This window comes from Platalea leucorodia (genome assembly GCF_965183815.1).
Source record: "Platalea leucorodia genome assembly, chromosome: 11".
In the NCBI taxonomy this organism is placed as follows: domain Eukaryota; kingdom Metazoa; phylum Chordata; class Aves; order Pelecaniformes; family Threskiornithidae; genus Platalea; species Platalea leucorodia.
The window spans coordinates 9,290,919-9,308,171 of NC_138833.1; the positions used below are offsets into that span (position 1 = coordinate 9,290,919).

Here is a 17,253-nt window from a genome sequence, read left to right on the forward strand (position 1 = left end):
ACTTCTTGGGAGCCAGTGGCCTCAATCATCAGATCTCAGATGCACTCAGCAGAAAATGGTATCACTTTGGCAGCTCAGAGGGAGAGCCACTGACTATGCTGTACTTCCACTACTACATGCAATTCTTTCTGGGTAATTTCTCCATGTTCCCCATCAACTGTGTTTTATTTAAATTGAGCCGGAGATAAAATTACAGCCAATAATTTCTTCCACCTTAAAGAGAAGTTTCCTCTTTGTGCAAGCCAGGCTTGCCCCAGCCTGTTACTAATTACAGATGGAACGTGCAGTTCAGAAAGGAGGAATCAGAATTGTTCCTCTCCCTCCAGCAAATACCCATTGAAAATAACCAATTCCTTTGCCTGATGGCACCAGAAGTTTTGCCGGTAAGTTTAAAAAACAAGAAGGAAGATGACTGATTGATGGAAAAGCTGAAGAGCTCACATGCAGTTAACTGCTCCTCTCCTCCTTACAATGTATACTTCCCTTATTTTCAAAGAGATTTCCTACTCTAGGAAGGCCAGTGGGATCAGATAAAAACTTGATCACAAAAAAAAAAGGGCTTCAGTCATGCTTTCTAGTTAGAGATCTCAAGGCTCTTTAAACACACAGGGAGGAAAACCAGGCACAGAGCGGTAGAGGAATGAGTCACAGAGAGCAACCGTGTTCTTCTTGTCTCCCATCCTAATCCTCCGCATGTTGTCTAAGGACCGCGGAGTTGCAGACAAAGAGTCTGACGCAGAGCTGTGCCCAGCTCTGTCAGGGACTCACAGGGCCAAGGGAAACACTATGGACAACACCTCCACATCCTGGCAGGGCTCATTTTGCCTGGCTCCAGCAGACAACTCTATTAGGTCTTTGGATCACACTTTTAAAGAAATGATCCTGTGCACCTGGCCAGGTGCTGCATAGTCCGTGAAGGTTTTTGCCTTGTGTACTTTCTCTATGAAAGTCCCTCCCCAGTGCTGTATTTCTAGCCCTCTGGAAATCCCACTCTACTCTGAACTGAAAGAAAGAGCAGAGAATTATCTGGACATCAGTGTTATCTCTAAGTGGAGCCAGATGTATAAAACCCATTATTCCTGAATTAATCATCATAGAGTAAGACTTCCTTTCTGAGCTTTACAGTTTAGGATGCTTATCCTTCCCTGGAGTCCCCTCCTAACATACTGCAAGTAATGATGTACACCCATATCCCATGTCCAGTTTTGGGTCCTTATACTAAACTCAGCCCCACTAGCTACTTAATGGAGATATGCAAAGACACAAGGGCTCTCTCAATCCTCAGCCTGCATGCACAGAGCAATTTTTAATGTTTATTGCATGCAGTGAAGACCAGAAGGAGGCAGGTCCAATGCCAGTGATCACTCTGCCCTCGAGGTGTTTTCAAGCACTGAGACCTAGCAAACCTAGTGGAGAGGGGAACCTGAAAGCTGAGGATGCCAGACTGACTGTGCACAGACCCATCCAGATCTGCTTGGAGAAGTGTTCCTGCACTGTGGACTGCTCTACAAGGGGCAAATGGTCAACAAGGGGTTATTGTCTCAGAGCTGTCCCAGCTCGATAGCTGCTTGAGTCTAGTCTCTGTAGCCAGGCCCCAGCCCTAGACAGGCAACCACTTAATGGCATGTTTTAATGGCAGCAGGGAGCAGAAGCAGGGATGGGAAGCGATTCTGGGGACAGATCAGCGGGGGACGCTTTGGGGTCACACCTTTGCTGCTGAGGGAGCCTCAGACACTGGAGGAGGCAGGTGCCCAGCTTGCTTTAAAATGTTTATCCTTGGGCTTATTTTGCCAGCAGGAAGCACTTCTAGCACGCACATGCCTTTGGCCTGTCACTGGCAGGCTGTGAGCCAATGTGTTGCCATGGAAACTGGTAAATGCAAAATTATGACTTGACAGCAGTGTCCTGAGGAAAGCGGATCAACCTTCTTCCATATGCTTATGTCCCTGACCCAGGGAGTGCATGCCCCCCCTGCACTGCTGTGGGTGGGATGCCATCCTGTCACAGCTTCGTGCTGTACACCGGGTGCCAGGAAGCAAGGGAGGACTGTGATCTGTGGGAGCACAGCAGGGAAATGCTGCAAGAGGCGTTTCTTGCCATTGCCAGGATCCCTCCCCAGAGAGTTTTGCTGGGTGTTTGGTCTGGGGCTGATTGCCCTCTAGCTTTAAGGGAAATAGCTCCCCAACATCCCTGCAAGACCACAGCGTCAGTGAGCTCAGGGTCCCACAAGCTGCCTGACCACAGGGATGCAGTGTCCACATGGGGTGGACAGGCAGGCTTCCCATGCCTGGCTGAAGCGGGTGGTGCAGACATTCCTCCAGGGCATCCCAGCTCCAGTACCCATTGGTAAACAACTGAGGCCATGAGGCTGACAAGGGCCACAGAAATACTGAGGGCAACAGAGCAAAGAGGCAGGCACAGTTCTGCCCTACCTCTGCTGCGTGCAAGACCAGACAGCCCTTCCTGAGCAGATGGCATCCACTACACACGAGCCAGTTATCCTGGATCCGCTGGTGTTTCTAGCCTAAGCCTTCCACTGACCACCTCTCTGCAAAACAGCCATGAATCCTACAGTTACTACAAAGGAGGTCAACTATCTTGGGTGTGACTTTGAAATCAAAACCAACAGGACTGAAATTAAATTAGAGCAATTGACAATGACCCAATCGAGCACTAACTGATTTTTTAAACTGATTTTTTAGTGGCTTGTAATTTTAAAAATTAATACCCTATCAAGTCTATAAAGAGAAGAGCTATTTTTCACACACTCAGACATAACATATGTTAGCAAAGAATTAGTTTCAAGTTTTCCAAGGGGGTCGGGCAGTTGCAAGCTGACTTTGTTGCTGGCTAAGTCAGGGTATATGAATGTAAGCATAGTCACGATTATGGAATAATTTTAAGATACATCATATTTGGCCTTGAAAAATACCAACATGGATCCATTTATATCAATTCCCAGTGAGAACCCCTTAGCTTAGTCACTGGGGCCTATTTCTCCCGGTGTTTTCGCACTGCCTGAATGAGGCGGTCCCTAGGATGACACTCACTGAGAGCAGCTGCCCAAGAGCTTTGCTGTGTGGGGAGTTTGGGGCAGCCATGATGGAGCTTGCCCTGGGTGGAGCGATGCAAGGTCTTGTGTGAGACAAGGCCTCGGCGGGTGACTACGGGCCATAATCAGACAGTACCATGATGTGCTCTTGCATCCTTGCAGTTGCCTTAGATACTTTCAAGTCCACCTAAATTCAGGAGAGAACAGAGCAATTCCTCCAACATTTATGCAGGCCCGCTCTTGGCTGCCGGGGCAACTGCTGAGTTTGGGTAGGTTCTGCATTCGAACCCCTAATCACAAAGCAGGATTCACCCCAGGTAACCTGAGCTGCCTACAACCAGTCTACAGCTAGCAGGCAGTTATCTTCCCAGGTCACTGGACACCCATCTCGGATATCCAAGGACAGTTACCCAAGGAGAGCCCCATCTACAAACCCAGCATCTATCTTGTGCGCACCTTGTTCCTCTCTCTCTGCTATTCTTTGAGGAAACTGGGAATCTTGCTCACTCTCCCAGGCATGGTAAATGGGCTGTGCATAGTTCTGTGGCTCCAAGGAAGCGTCTCAGTATCACTCAGCAGTGACGTGGAGAGCACAGCACCACTTCTAGCCAGATAGTCCCCCGGACCCAGACACTCAGCATTAGTGAGCAGAGGCAGAGCAGCCCATAGCATACTTACTTCCCATTCCCATACTTGATCCGGATGTCTTTGCTCTTCTTCAGCTCTTTGCCATCTTTAAACCATTTGTAGGACGGCTGAGGGTTTCCAGCAGTTGCCTCACATTTCAGTGAAATCTTTTCACCGACATGAACGTTTGGGCTTTTCAGTTTCTTCAGTTTGGGAGGGACAGCTACAAAAAGAGAAACCAGACAATGTGAAACCTGCCTCTTTCAGAGGCTGCACATGAGCGATGTGAGCCCACTGAGCCCCCTCCCCTGGAAAAAGCACTTGCTGCCCCCGCTGCTGTGGGATGGCTGGAGAGGGGCTTCACACCAGCTTGGCTCCCCAGCTTTTACCAGGACACAGGCAGGGAAGGAGCACGGAGTCAGAAACATCCACATGGGGAACAGAGGGAGCCCCCAGGTCTGGCTCGCTCTTTTCTCTGCTCCACGTGGCCAGACTCGACTGCTCCACAGCTGCCCTTACTCAGGCAGGCAGGACCTGCATGTCTCCTCCTAGTGCAGGGGTTTGCTCTGCTCTCCAGGCTCTCCCGTGGGGCCAGAGCCAGGGATGCAGGAACTCAAGCTCTTTGGAGACTATTTTTCCTTGCATCTTGTCATTGCTGATGATGATTACCAACACCTACATGACCTCTGCCACTGCTGATGGGCATGCTGCCAATTCCACAGCCCCACCAACCACAGCCAGAGTGTTTTGCTGCAGAAGGAGCAGACGCAGGTCACAGGGAGCAGTCCCCATCCCCCAGCAGTGTGTGCCACAAATGCTCTGTGCCTGCTGCTAAGACGGACAGTCATTCAGCACGACAGTGTCAGCAGCAGAGCAATAGCTACTGAGAGGGGCTGCAATGAAAACCTGCACGTATAAAGGATGAGAAGGGGAGGGACAGCTATTCTTCAGGTTGCACTTAGAAAAGCGAAAGAATAAAGCTATTTAAAACAGTCTCAGGACCTGCAATGTCAGGCTGGCCAGAAGCCTTTCCAGTCTGAAGCCTGGCTCTGCACGTGAGCTTTCCTGGGTGTTTCAGAGAGATGATTTTACCATGCACCTGGAACACCAGGCAGAGAGGGAGACACTTCTTATCAGTCTCTGCCAGGCTTTATATTAAACCTGACAGGAAAGGATTAGCAGGCTTGCCATTTTTCTTTCAGCTGACAGCTCTGCACTCTTCTAGCTCCCTTTTTCATTCTCAGCATTAACCTTGAAAAAGAAAATAGCAAGTTGCTGGTTTTGCCTTAAGAATATTGGTAACAATGGTTTCCACTTGTCTAAGATGTGTTACAGATAAAGTATTTCCTCTGTCTAATATGCACGAGCCGTCTTTTAATTGCCTAGTGCATTCTGATCTTGCGATATGGAAAATCAATCAAAGGAGGAGGAAGTGGATGGGTATGTCTCCACTCATTCTTCATGCCAAGCTAAGTTGTCATAGGTTGGTTTTATTTAAAGACTGTTTTCACTGAAAGTGATCTTATACAAAATAAAAAGCACAGCAATTATTAGGCATATGTTCCCGTGGTAGGAAGCTCTGAGGACTCTCATATTCCTTTGTTTTATGTGCGAGGGCATGAGAAACTGAATTGTCCTTAATCGAAAAGCTACATACATGGATAGAAATGGAACAGTTTAGGTAACATCAATTGGCTGGGCAAAGCTCACAGTGACTGAAAGGCAAACCCAGAAATGTCTGTGACCATGAGAAGAGAGGTGCCTGGCAGCGTGTGGATGGGTAACGCAGCAGGTCTGGTCCCAAGCACACCAGACCTTCCACTGACTCTGAGCTGCACAGCTACACTGGTGCCAAGGCACAGAAGAAAACTTAAGATCGAGGAGTGCAAAGGAAGCATGTTTAGCACACCAAGGAAAAAAGAGTAAACTCTACCAAATACTCTTCCCGACTAATTTTTGCACACCCAAGCCTGCTGCAGGCTCCCTAGAAACCTGTGCCACAGGCAACAGGATGGGCAGGGCTGTGCATGTGCTAATGGGGCAGGGAGAGCACAAAATATGGCTTGGACAGCTGCAGGCTGCACACGGACATCTTGCACTGCTTCCCAGGTCGCTGTGCTTTGGCACAGACAGAGAGACTTCTGAACAAAAACGATCTCAGCTTTCCCCAAATTTCAGGAGTTCTGTGAAAATCCAAGGTGTCCTGGGTTTTGTGAAGCCAATATCCCTGATGCTTGCCTGGAAATGGGTCACCCAGAAGAGCAGGAAGGCAATGAATGGAGAAGAGAGCTTGTCTCTTCTCAGAACACTGTGCACAGCGAGCCAGGAAGGTAAACAGGACCTTGCTTTTATAGGGGTCATTTTGGGGAATAGAGAAATAGGCTCTGTCAAATATTTATTCTGTCTGAATGTGTGTGTCGTTTGGCTCCTATTGTACACTGAGGTCACCCTGTACCATGCCAACAGTATACATATGCCTTAAATACTGGGAAGGTCCTGACCTTGGCATTGGTGCGTCTGCTTAATATTATTTCCAGGCCTACAGTCTGCAGAATTATGAAGCAGGCAGCATGGCCTGGGAGAAAGATGTGTCAGCCCTGCTCCTCTCCCCAGAAAATGCTGGCAAGAGCAGAGCAAAGCCTAGAAACCTGGATATTGTTGAAGGAGAGGGTAAAGGACAAGCAAGAAACCTTCCAAGATCTCTATTCACCAGTTCCTCCCCACTGATGTCAATCACATCTCCCCCAAACCTATGCACCTCTTGCACCTTGTGCTCTTGGCCACCAGTGATCAATTACATGATATTCCTAAATAGGCAAGTCCAAAGAAACATATGCCAAGCATGGCAGAGATGGAGCTGACACTCACACAGGGAAGGGGCTCTGCCTGCATTGCACCCCTCCAGCAGAGAGTCCTGCCCAGAAAAAGGGAGGAGAACACGTTTCCTCCCTAGATTGCATGTCTTTGGCTGTCTTACTACAGGAGGGAAAGGGACTGTGCATTCAGCTCGCAAGCCACACTTCATAGACTGTAATTCCCCAGTTGAATCAGACAGGCCACTGAAAGGGGAATCCAATCCAGAAATATTTTGGGCTGTGTCTGGGAAAAGCACTGTGCACAAAGAAACAGAGCTGTGCTCCCTGATGCCCAGCACATCTGTGTGCCTTACTGCTACCCTACAAGTGTGGCTTGTGCTTGGACAGCACTACGGGGACAGTATGGAAAGCCCCAAGCTTGGGAACACAACATCAAGAGCCATGCACAGGCTGCTCTGGTTGAAAGGGAAACGCAGCCTTGGTCTCCTGGAAGGGCTGCTCTGGGCTGGAAAGTCTCTCTTCATAATTCCTGCATCTTTTAGAAAAACACAGAAATCCTCATTTAGAGCAATTAACTGCTGATGAGTCTGCTTAATGCCAGCCAAAGACCTTCCACTGTTTTTTATTTGTATTGTTTAAACTGCAGCCCTTATTCCTAGCCTGAATTTCTCTAACTTTGGCTTCCAGCCAAGAGATCTCTCTGCCTTTCTCTGGTAAATTTGAATCCCATCTAGCAACCAGAAACCTCTTCCCTTTTTAGGTACTTGTAAACTATGAATGAATCACCTTTCAACCTTCTCCAGCAGTAAACTAAAGTAGCTTGAGAGACCAAAGCAGCACACAGAGTGCTAATACTGGAGTATGTCAATGACAAAGATTTACATTTTGGTTCATTTTTCGGCTCTCACATTGACCCACTTCCTATCTCTGCCCTGTCCAAATCACAGAGCTGCAGCTCAGAAAGTCATGAACTTGGTTCAAATAGATGTGAGGATTTCAAAAGTGCCCCCTTTCTTTAGTGCTCTGAACATTTTGGGTCATTTTAATCTCCTCCCTGTTTGGTACTTTTCAAACACGTTGGGAAAATGAAGTCACTAGCTTCATACATATCAAGATAACATGCTATCCCTGGCAAACAGTCTCAGAGGTACACTAAGTGGGGTCCAGGTCCGATTTCCCCATGTTTCCACCAGCTCCTGGCTTCCCAGCCTCCTTGCTCAGGTTATTGCTGCTCAGATGTGGCCAGTACAGCTTTTGTTAGAGCCAAAACACCAAACCAGGGCCACCCAAGTCACCCCATCATCCGGGTGCAGGCTGAGCTGAAGCTGCCCTTTCAGCTCCTCACCATCAGAATCTCATGGCTCTGGTCTGCCAGCTCATGGTCTCCTCCACAGCTAGTTTAGCAACACACACCGCTCAGCCACCACTGCCACGGGGTTCACGAAAATGGGGAGGTTTTTGGCTGTGCTTGTCAGACTGAGGCTACACGTAGCTTCAGGCAACCATTTAGTATCCATATCTCTGGTCACCTTGCAATCCTGTCAACCCCTCCTCTATCCGAACTCAAATCCCCCCTCTGTGGGGGTGAAGAACTGCCAGCCTCACAAAGCCTGAGCTGTTGGACAGAAGAGGCAGCTGCACTCCAGTCATTTTTTCTAACAGACAACCACGTCAAGGTTATGCTGTGCTGCAGAAAGGAAGCTTTAATCTGGGTAGAGCTGACACCAACAATAAATACGGATTTTCTACAGGTTTTTGCTCACTCCAAGGTCAGATGAAACCCAAGCAACAATTAGCTCCCAGCCTACACTTGTTGTATAACCCAAAAGAATTAACCCTAAAACATGCTGGGGCCAGGATCAACAAATGCACGCAATTTCCTAACCTGTTTCAAGAGTCATGTTTCACTAAGAGGCCTTTGCAGGAGAAGTTTGCCCTCTAACAGCAGTCCTGGCATCTACTGCCAAGTTACCACCTTCTCATGGAGAGGAGAGGGTTACAAAAGTCTAAAAAATTGAGCTCTAAATTACGCCATATGAGTTGCTTGAACATCCACCATAAAAGGACTCTTATGTACACACTGCTTTAATTAATTCACTTCTGATTACATTTGATATTACATTGAAGTACCTTGATGATAACACCACCTCTTTTACTTCTTGTACCTGGAGTATGCCTGAAAGCACCTTAGAGCCTCAGCTCAAAACATCATTAATCATAAATGGGCAGAGTGCCTAAACAGAGTACAACAATGGAGCAGTAACAAAACCACATCCCACCCACAAAGCATCATACAGAAACAACCCCTCGGCAGCATAAAGCAGGAGCAAGTCAGCCTAGGAAAGGTGCTCAGTGAACTCTTTAACAGTCAGCAACACTAGCCACAAACACTGCTTCGAGAGCCGTGTCTTGCTCGCTGTGGGAGATCCTCCAGAGTGGACAATCTACAGACACATCTGAGATCTCTGGGCAACAGACATCATGAGTAGATGTGACTTATCTTCCTGGCCTCCTCCAGAGGATGCAGTGCCAGCCACTGGAGGCTCCCACACGCTGCCTGGCACACAGAGGGTGCAAAATGTTTAGGTAGGTGGATCTGGAGAACTGGGAGGACAGGATCCTTCTGTGCCTCTCTGAGCAGCTGAGGAAGAAGGCAACTTAGCTTGAATTCCCATGGCTATAGAAAAGGGAGGCTGAAAAATGCTTTCTTACAGGAATGGGGGGACATGCAAGGAGAGTTAGGACCTATAGACTCACAGGTGATGCCTTGACATGCCTACATCAGAGAAATGGCTTTCAGCACACTCCCCCCACCCAACTGTAATCCTCAGGTCAGGACACCCCTCCTCTGCTAGAAGGGGAGGGAAGCTGCACAGGTGATCTCTTGGAAATGGGCTGTATTTCTCAGATTGCCCAAGCCATTGCCCCAGGACAGCCAGGCTTACAGCCTCTTGGCTACTGCACTGGGGTAGAGAAGCTGCAGGTCCAGCAGTGTCTCCAAGGGTCTGCACTCCCAGTTCTCAACAGGGAAATCTGGACACCCAAAGGATGCTACAGGCAGAGTCCTTGAGGCTTCCAGGCTCCTTGCCATTGAAGTACAAGATCTGGAGGCATGACACCCACCCAAGCCACATCTCAAAGGCTGCTATTCCCTAAGCTCCTTCTGGAGAGTCCCCACCACTTTGCTGTTCAAAGTCTCACCCGCAGGAGTACAGGCCTTCCCTTTTATGTAGGGCAGCTCGGATGGGAGAGTTTCAATGTTCTCCCAGACAGAAAATTCCAGAATTCATCTTTCCATGGGAAAAGCTTGCTCCAAATTCAAACACAAACTTTTACAAAGTTTGTAAACAGAATTTTTTTACCAAACAGAATTTTTTCCATTTCTGTCATCTCTACTACAAGGTGCGGACACATGTCCCTGGCACAGGGCATCACCACGCAGGTCTGGAGACCTGATGTGGTCAGCATGCTCTGCACTGGGCTAATATATCTTACTCCTTGGCTAATGCAGCCCTGCTGCTCCTGGTATGTTTGCTGCTTCTACTGTTTTTGTCAGATGCAATGCTCCTTTGGCCTGTTTTTACTTTGGCCTTTATTTGAAAAGGAGACAAAACTGAATCTCAGCAGCAGCAGCAGCTCCTGCCCACCTTGACTCTTTGACCGTTTCAATACTGGCTGCAAATGCCAACATGTCAAAGAGGGACCTGCTCTGAAGAAAGCTCCCTCCAGCCAGAGGGAATGGAAACATGGGGTTCACTTGAAAAAATCCTTGCTTAACACTTCACACGTTCTCAGTGCTTGTCCTCCTTTTTTCTGGGTTTTTATAGAGAGGGTAAAAACGCAGTCACTGCTGTGTACCTAGGCAGGCTGTGGCATGTGCAGCTGGGACTGTGAACAGAGTTCAGCTCTTTGGTGGCAGGGTCACAAGAACTCCTCTGAGTCTGTGACCCTCCAATGCCCCTGAAGGTAACAGGACTGTATTTAACTAAAGCTGTATCTGAAACATAGGAAGGAGCAAAAGACCCCAGGTTTATTCAATGGATGGACACAACTTCCACAAACCACACACAGTCCAGAGCCTGTGGAAGAGAACCTTGATGTCAAACTGACATATTACCCCATCCCAACTTCTGCCTCAACCCACCAGTGGGTAACTACAGGCTCCAGATTGAGAATATAAAATATAATATAGTATCTGTAATATGCTTTGTGCTTTAGGCAACTTATATTTACAGTTTATGCAAAAAGGATGATCAGACTTTCTCACAGCTGCTAACATTACTATCTTTGCACACTGCAACAGCTCACTCAGATCTCTGCGTCCTGGGCAGTAGTACATGGCAGCTAAACCACAATGTCAAATTTAAATTTCCAAGGGGCAGCGTTCTGCTGTAGCCACTATTAGGCCTTTTAATTACCACATAGCCATGTTTCTCTTACTAGATCTGTGATGGTATGGACTCCACTGTGGGAGCTAGCACTAGACGATGTGGTTCACTTGGGGCATTTACCTCACCTCCACTATCCATGGGTCTATCTGTGCAGTAACTGCAAAAACATAGGCTTCAGCAAGGGTTAATAACCCAAAGCTCTCCAAGGACATGGCAGATGTACTCTGTGCTTAGCATGCACCATGCTGCTGTGCCCTTCCTGCAGAGGTATGCCAGCAGGAGTCAGGGGCATATCTTTGTGTTCCTGGGAGAGGTCCCACTTTGACAGCTGGAGACACTACGTATGACAATGCAGGAGCCATTCCTCCAGGTCCTAGAGGGTCTGCTGAGGACATCCACCCAGCTGACTCACAGAGAACAGCCAGCGATGTGGAGAGGACCCAGATGACTGGAAGTGTGAAGATGCTGAAAAGACAGATATCAGCAGACCTGGGGTTGGAATGAAGCTTGGAAACCTTGCTGGAGCCAGAACGGCTGCATTATTCCTCCCTACGTGTCCCATAGCATCCCCATTATACACGTTCTTTTCCCTTAACTAGGTTCCTGTAGCCCTCTATCTCAGGGAGGAGAAATTACTACAATGCCAATCCACAACACTATATATATATTTAAAACCGTGAGTTACAACAGTCATTATTTCCATGATCATTCCATTGGCCAAAGAAAATTGACTGGAAAGTCACAAGCATGTTTGCTGATTTAGCTTTGCTCTCTGTAGGATCCCTCGGGCAGCTCAAACTACAGGAAAAGGTGCCACGAAGACAGCAAGTTCATTCTCCTCTTACGAATACTGTCTCCACTTACATAAAAGAGCAACTGATAAAATCCTCCTCCTCTGTCTTTCTCTTTCCCACACTTAATATTTAGTTATTCTTCCTTCAAGTGAAAGTTTTGAAATTGGTCTATGATTTGGTCCAGAGCCCTAGGCTGAAATCTCAGCTCCACTGAAATCAATGAGCATTTGGCCACTGGGCAAGGATGTCTTCCCAATACCCAGGCTTTTCACCCAAATTGATAAGACAGCTAGGGTATGCTTTCATCACAGATTGGGCAGAAATGCTGCAGGTGCCCAAGCACATGGCCACTCAAATGCTTACCTGAATAGCACAACAGCTACAAGTAATTCACATACAAATACTCAATATTAAAATCCAGGGCTGAAATGCTTGGATTTGCCAAACCTAGTACTCTATGAACACTAGTTGGTTTGCAAACAATGTAATTGGAGTAGAATTGCTATTGTGTTTGTTTGTTTTGAATATTTTTGGCCAGGAAGTTGTCCTGGAGGTATAGTTGAGCATAAGTGGTCTGGTGGAAAAATGTCATTCATTCTGTTCCTATTAAAACCAAAAACAATAGCCACACAAAGACAGCAGTGGCAATTTCTGCTCTTCATGCCTCTAACAATGTGTTTTCAACCCTAAAGGCAACATCTTGTTTGTACTCAATTGATTCTGGGATCATATTTTATATAATCAAATATATTTTTGAACAAAGATATATTTTATGAACTGCTCAATTTCCAGATGACCTTGGAAATAGCAATTCATAAAATATAGCTTTATCTCTATCTTCACAATCAGCTAGAAAAATGGCCCACCCATACTTTGTGGATTGCCAGTCAAGATCCAGCCAACAAACGAATTACCCAGAGCATCCAAAACTTTAAAATACATTAATTCTTTGTTTCAGCCACTGAACACTAAGCACAAATTACTTGCCCTAGTACCCTGGTAAAGACCTGGGTGGCATCCATCATCTTTCAGTTACCAAAAGAAAGTGTAACCCTCACCCCAGGAGACAAAACAATCTAAGTTAGGAAAAAAACTTGTTTCACTAAATGTTTATTATGAAATCTGTACATTAAACCATATATAGATCCCTTACTGTCATGGCAAACCTAAAGGCTACATTTCAGGTTACAGGGAAGGATTTGCTGATGCAAAATGGTCATTAGCAGAATATCATTGGTCCTAGAAAGGGATGAAAAAAACCTATTTGGTGTTTTACAGCTCTATCAACCACAGGAGTGTTTCTTTAAAACATGGGGGAAAAAAGCTCAGTTAAAGGGGAGCTGAAATTCTTTTAACAGAGACTGCCTTCACTGCCTGGGCTCTCCCAATGACAAGAGGACAGAAGACACACCATCATGGGCTGGTGGGAGCATCGCAAGTAAATTTCCAAAAACAAGAGCCACTGCAATGCCATGGGTACAGAACAACCTCAGACACCACCCACCAAGTCCGTCAAATAAATCAGCAAGAAGGGCCACTACAAACAGATAAATGCGACGCAAGTCTCTGAGTGAGGCGCAAGGTTTACCAAGTAAACCTTTTTCTCTCTGCCTAACCCTGTCTCATGCCCATCAAAGTTAGGTGTAAAAGCAAAGGATCAGGGATGGACTCTTAACTTTAGATAGCACAGCACTTCTGGACATCTCTTTCCTCCTCTCTATATTTTATTTAAATAGAATGAGGACCCCAGAGGTGTTAAATTACTGACATGTGAGGTTTGAGGTTAGGAAGACCATAAACACACAGCACTGTCTGCAGCACCTCACTGCGGAAGGACTGTTCAAACCCAGCCCATATCGGCAAAATCCCAGCAGACTTACAGGTGAGAGTCAGTTTTAACAAGTGTTTTTAAACATGCTTAACATTGTCCAGTAGAGAAAAATCAGCAAAACTTGGGATCAGTTACAAAGATGTTCATTCAGGTCAGGCAGAGGTCAAGTGAAGGTCAGATGTAGTAGCCCAGCTTGCAGCATATTTTGGATATTTCAACCTCCTGGGAAGTCCTGGGCCAGAGGACATCCCAGTGTTCCATAGGTGACCAGGTGGAAACACTGCACAAAGCAGGCATTCAAAGAACAAAGCATTTTAATGTCTGGACAAATAAATTCGATTAAAAGTCTCTAACACTGAGGTGGGGATTTTTAACTTTTAACCTATAAAATCATATTCACTAGCATTCCGTGACAAAAGCCAACTACTTACAGTCTTAATTACAATATTTTTTTTCCATGTCTCTGCTTACTTTGAAAGTTCACCATTGTCTCTGGTAGGGTTTTGACAAATCCACCAGAGGGTATTTCCAAAACAGAAAGCCGTGTTTTTATCGGGATCTCCCCAGAAGAGACCCTGGGGCTTGCATTAAAGACTTGTTTGTTCTCTGTAATGTTATATTAGAAAGATTAAAAGTTTTTCTGTTAGTTCAAGAAATGCTTTAAAGCACTGGTACCAAAAGAACCTCAGACAGTGACCGCATGTCTGTTTTTCATCCAAACACAGGGAAAGGAAAGAAAATAAAGATCATCCCTGAGACAGTTTTTTCAAGGCAGCCAGATACATACATGCCCAAACCCCACCAAGTGTGGATGGAATTACCACCCTATACTATAATACTCTCCCAATGCTCTGGATGCCCTGGGTCTCTGCCATTGCTGGAGTGATGGCCTGCATTAGCCTGAGTTCTGCTCTCTTCCCACGTGTTGACCTCTCCGTTGAAATCAGCAGAACCCTTTGCATGAGAAAACACGATCCACAGAGAGGGGCCGGCTGTGCTCCATGCCGGCAGCGCCCGCGCACTGGCCAAGCCGAGGGAGCGCCCAAGCCCTGCAGAGAAGGGGCCACCCTCCTCCGTGGGCTGCAGGGAAGCAGCTAGCTGTAAATTCCGTTTGGGACTCTGGGCACTGCCCAGTGGAGACACTAACACAGCGTGTCTCCTGCCTTGTCCAGAGTGCGGCTTCCCAGCATTGTTCTGAATAGCTCCGGACCCCCACTGAAGCGCAGCGATGGGTGGCTTACACTGAAATGTCCCCCAACCAGGCTGATTTATGGCTGCCAGGAGTCTCAAGGATGTCAGCTCTTCCTGATTAATTTTTTTATCCTTATTTTCCCTCACTTTATATTTGGACATTGCTTATTGCAATATTCTTCAGAACTATTCTCTGGAAAGCCATACTGGCTAATTTTTGGCTTGTAAATTGCTCATGAGCAGTTTGTGGCTTGTGTTTAAAAAAAAAAAAATCAAGCAACTCTGGCTCATTTTGGTTGGATAAAGAGATTTTGTGGCCTCCATCAATTCTAGTCCCTGACAGCAGTGACAGAGCTCTTATTATCACAAGCATACAGTTGCAATTTTAAAATTTGCTTCCTGTGACTCTTCATTAAAATTTAATCAACAGTTTCTTCTTCCACAATCATTTCCGGCAGAAAGTTCACTTTATAGAATGCTCACAGGCAATAAGTAAGAAGGAAGGTAAAGCAAATTTGAGTTTTTGATGTGAGCAAACCCTTGCTGGTTGCCCAGCTACTCCACTGAAGGACGGAGGGAAGAGCAGCAAAGGAAGGTGTGACACAAGTAATTTTCTAGGAGATACTGCAGAATGCAAGCAACCAAAAACAAAGACCAATGATGGAGCAGCAAAATGTGGGTGAAGAAAAGACAATAGACAACAAAGTGGTGGCCCAAGCAGAAAGACTATTCAGAGTTCAAAATGGATAGGGGTTTATTCAACCTGCTTTACATCTAGCTGCAGATCACAAGGTGGGAACTTTTACCAAACTGGCCGACACATCCTGCACAACACAAACAACTTAAGGTGAAAACCAGAATTCTGAACAAAAGATGGTTGTTGAGCAAAAAGCTATTAATAGTGCTGGGTTTTATCCCAGAAATGTTGCGTAAAGTGGGACAATTCACATCCCTTCTCTGCTTCCATTTCCTCTCTCAAAGATCCCACTTAATATATTTGGGGCAGGGACTGTCGCTTGTTATGACTCTGTGCTGTGAATAGCACAAGGGGAACAATGCTGCAGTCCGGACCTCTGGATGCCACCACAAATGCCAATTTTAAGCAGCAGTGACAACAAGCTGAAGGAGTTTGGGATCCAAGGAAGACCTGAGAAAAGACAGGGCACAATGTGGGATTAATCTTTTATTACAAGCATGGATGGTTCTCATTTCCATACAGGAGTGACAGGGAAAAGCAAGGAAGCAGTTGAGCTGGACAAGAAAGAAGGCAGCTCTCTGCCCAGACACTCCAGCTTAAGCAAAATTCCTCCAGAGCTGCTCCTTCACTTCTGCACTCTCACTGCTCCTCCCCTTCACCATCTCCCCAAGCCATTCTTGAATAGTTCCATGCAGAGAAATGCAACCATCCAGAAACCCAAAAAAGGGATGTTCAGGGGTCTGAGACACAGTATGAAAAACCTGATGGAAAGAGTGGGGTCTCCTCTGCTGGGGAACATTTTTGTAGGAAACACTCAGTCTAAATACCCTGTGCATGTGACTTTCTGATAAACATGTAGAAGGTGCAGTGGTGCTGAGGAGCTGCCCTAGAAAGGCCTGGATACACCTTTACCATCTTCAGCATCTACAGAACCAACCTGGAAAGGCCCAAAGACAAGGTTCAGGGGGACAACAAATTACAGGATTACAAGAATTAGCTTGGAAGAATCTTTCAGAAGTTGAGCAGACCACATCCTTGCCCTGAGGTGGGATCAGCCCTGCAACATCCATCCAATTCACAAGGTTCCAGACACGCAACCTAGCACTACACATCTACACTGCATCTCACAGAATGCCCCAGCACCTGGCTGACTTCAAGGATATACCTGATCCCAACCTCACAACCTCTCCAACAGGCAACACTAGATCCCCTCTAGGAAAAGGCCCAGGGTCCCTGCAAGAAAGGCTGTCAGTACAAGGGCACACTAGTTAGCAGGTGATGGGAAAACCCAGCCACATTATCAACTATTGAGACTTGTGAGGCTCTTTTGGTCCCCAGGTGCAAAAGAGATATTATACTTATTCCCAAAGATGTAGCCCATGTCTCCTTTTGTCTTCCAGTCCTTTACGCTTCCCCTTCTTTCTCTTTTGTTCTCCTTGCCCATGCTAGCTGCCACCAATCACAAGTAACCGAAATCACTCATCTTTGTCCTTCCTGTCTCAATTCATTTTGGCTGTGAGATGCATGGGTTTTTTTCTTTTCTTTGCAAAATCAATTATCTTGAAAACCTTGAACATCCTTCTTAAGCCCCAGCCTCATCCTCCTTTCATTTCTGGAGATGCTGACTACCTCCCACATCTCACAGAAGCAGGCATCCTTGTCTTCATGAAATCGAGAGGGCCTGAATCATCCTCTCAGACAGGCACCTGAATATTGGTGATGATGCTTTTCTGGTTTTCTGCCAGTTTGGGATGGTGCATCAGGAGCTCCACTATCACAGACAGCTCAAATACTTCAGTGCTGCTTTGAGGCTGTGTTGCTCTCTGGTCACACTCTCCCCCTGGCTGCAGGATG

At 46.5% G+C, this 17,253-nt stretch overlaps 1 protein-coding gene across 1 annotated transcript in view; it reads right to left on the reverse strand.

Annotated features, from left to right (window-relative positions):
- NRG2 (neuregulin 2) overlaps positions 1-17,253 on the reverse strand; it is a gene marked incomplete at both ends in the record, with an annotated part of 176,093 nt that overhangs the window by 59,546 nt on the left and 99,294 nt on the right. The window contains one exon of the mRNA XM_082323932.1: positions 3,731-3,902. Coding sequence (XP_082180058.1) covers positions 3,731-3,902 — 172 coding nt within the window. The remainder of the gene's footprint in view (positions 1-3,730; positions 3,903-17,253) is intronic.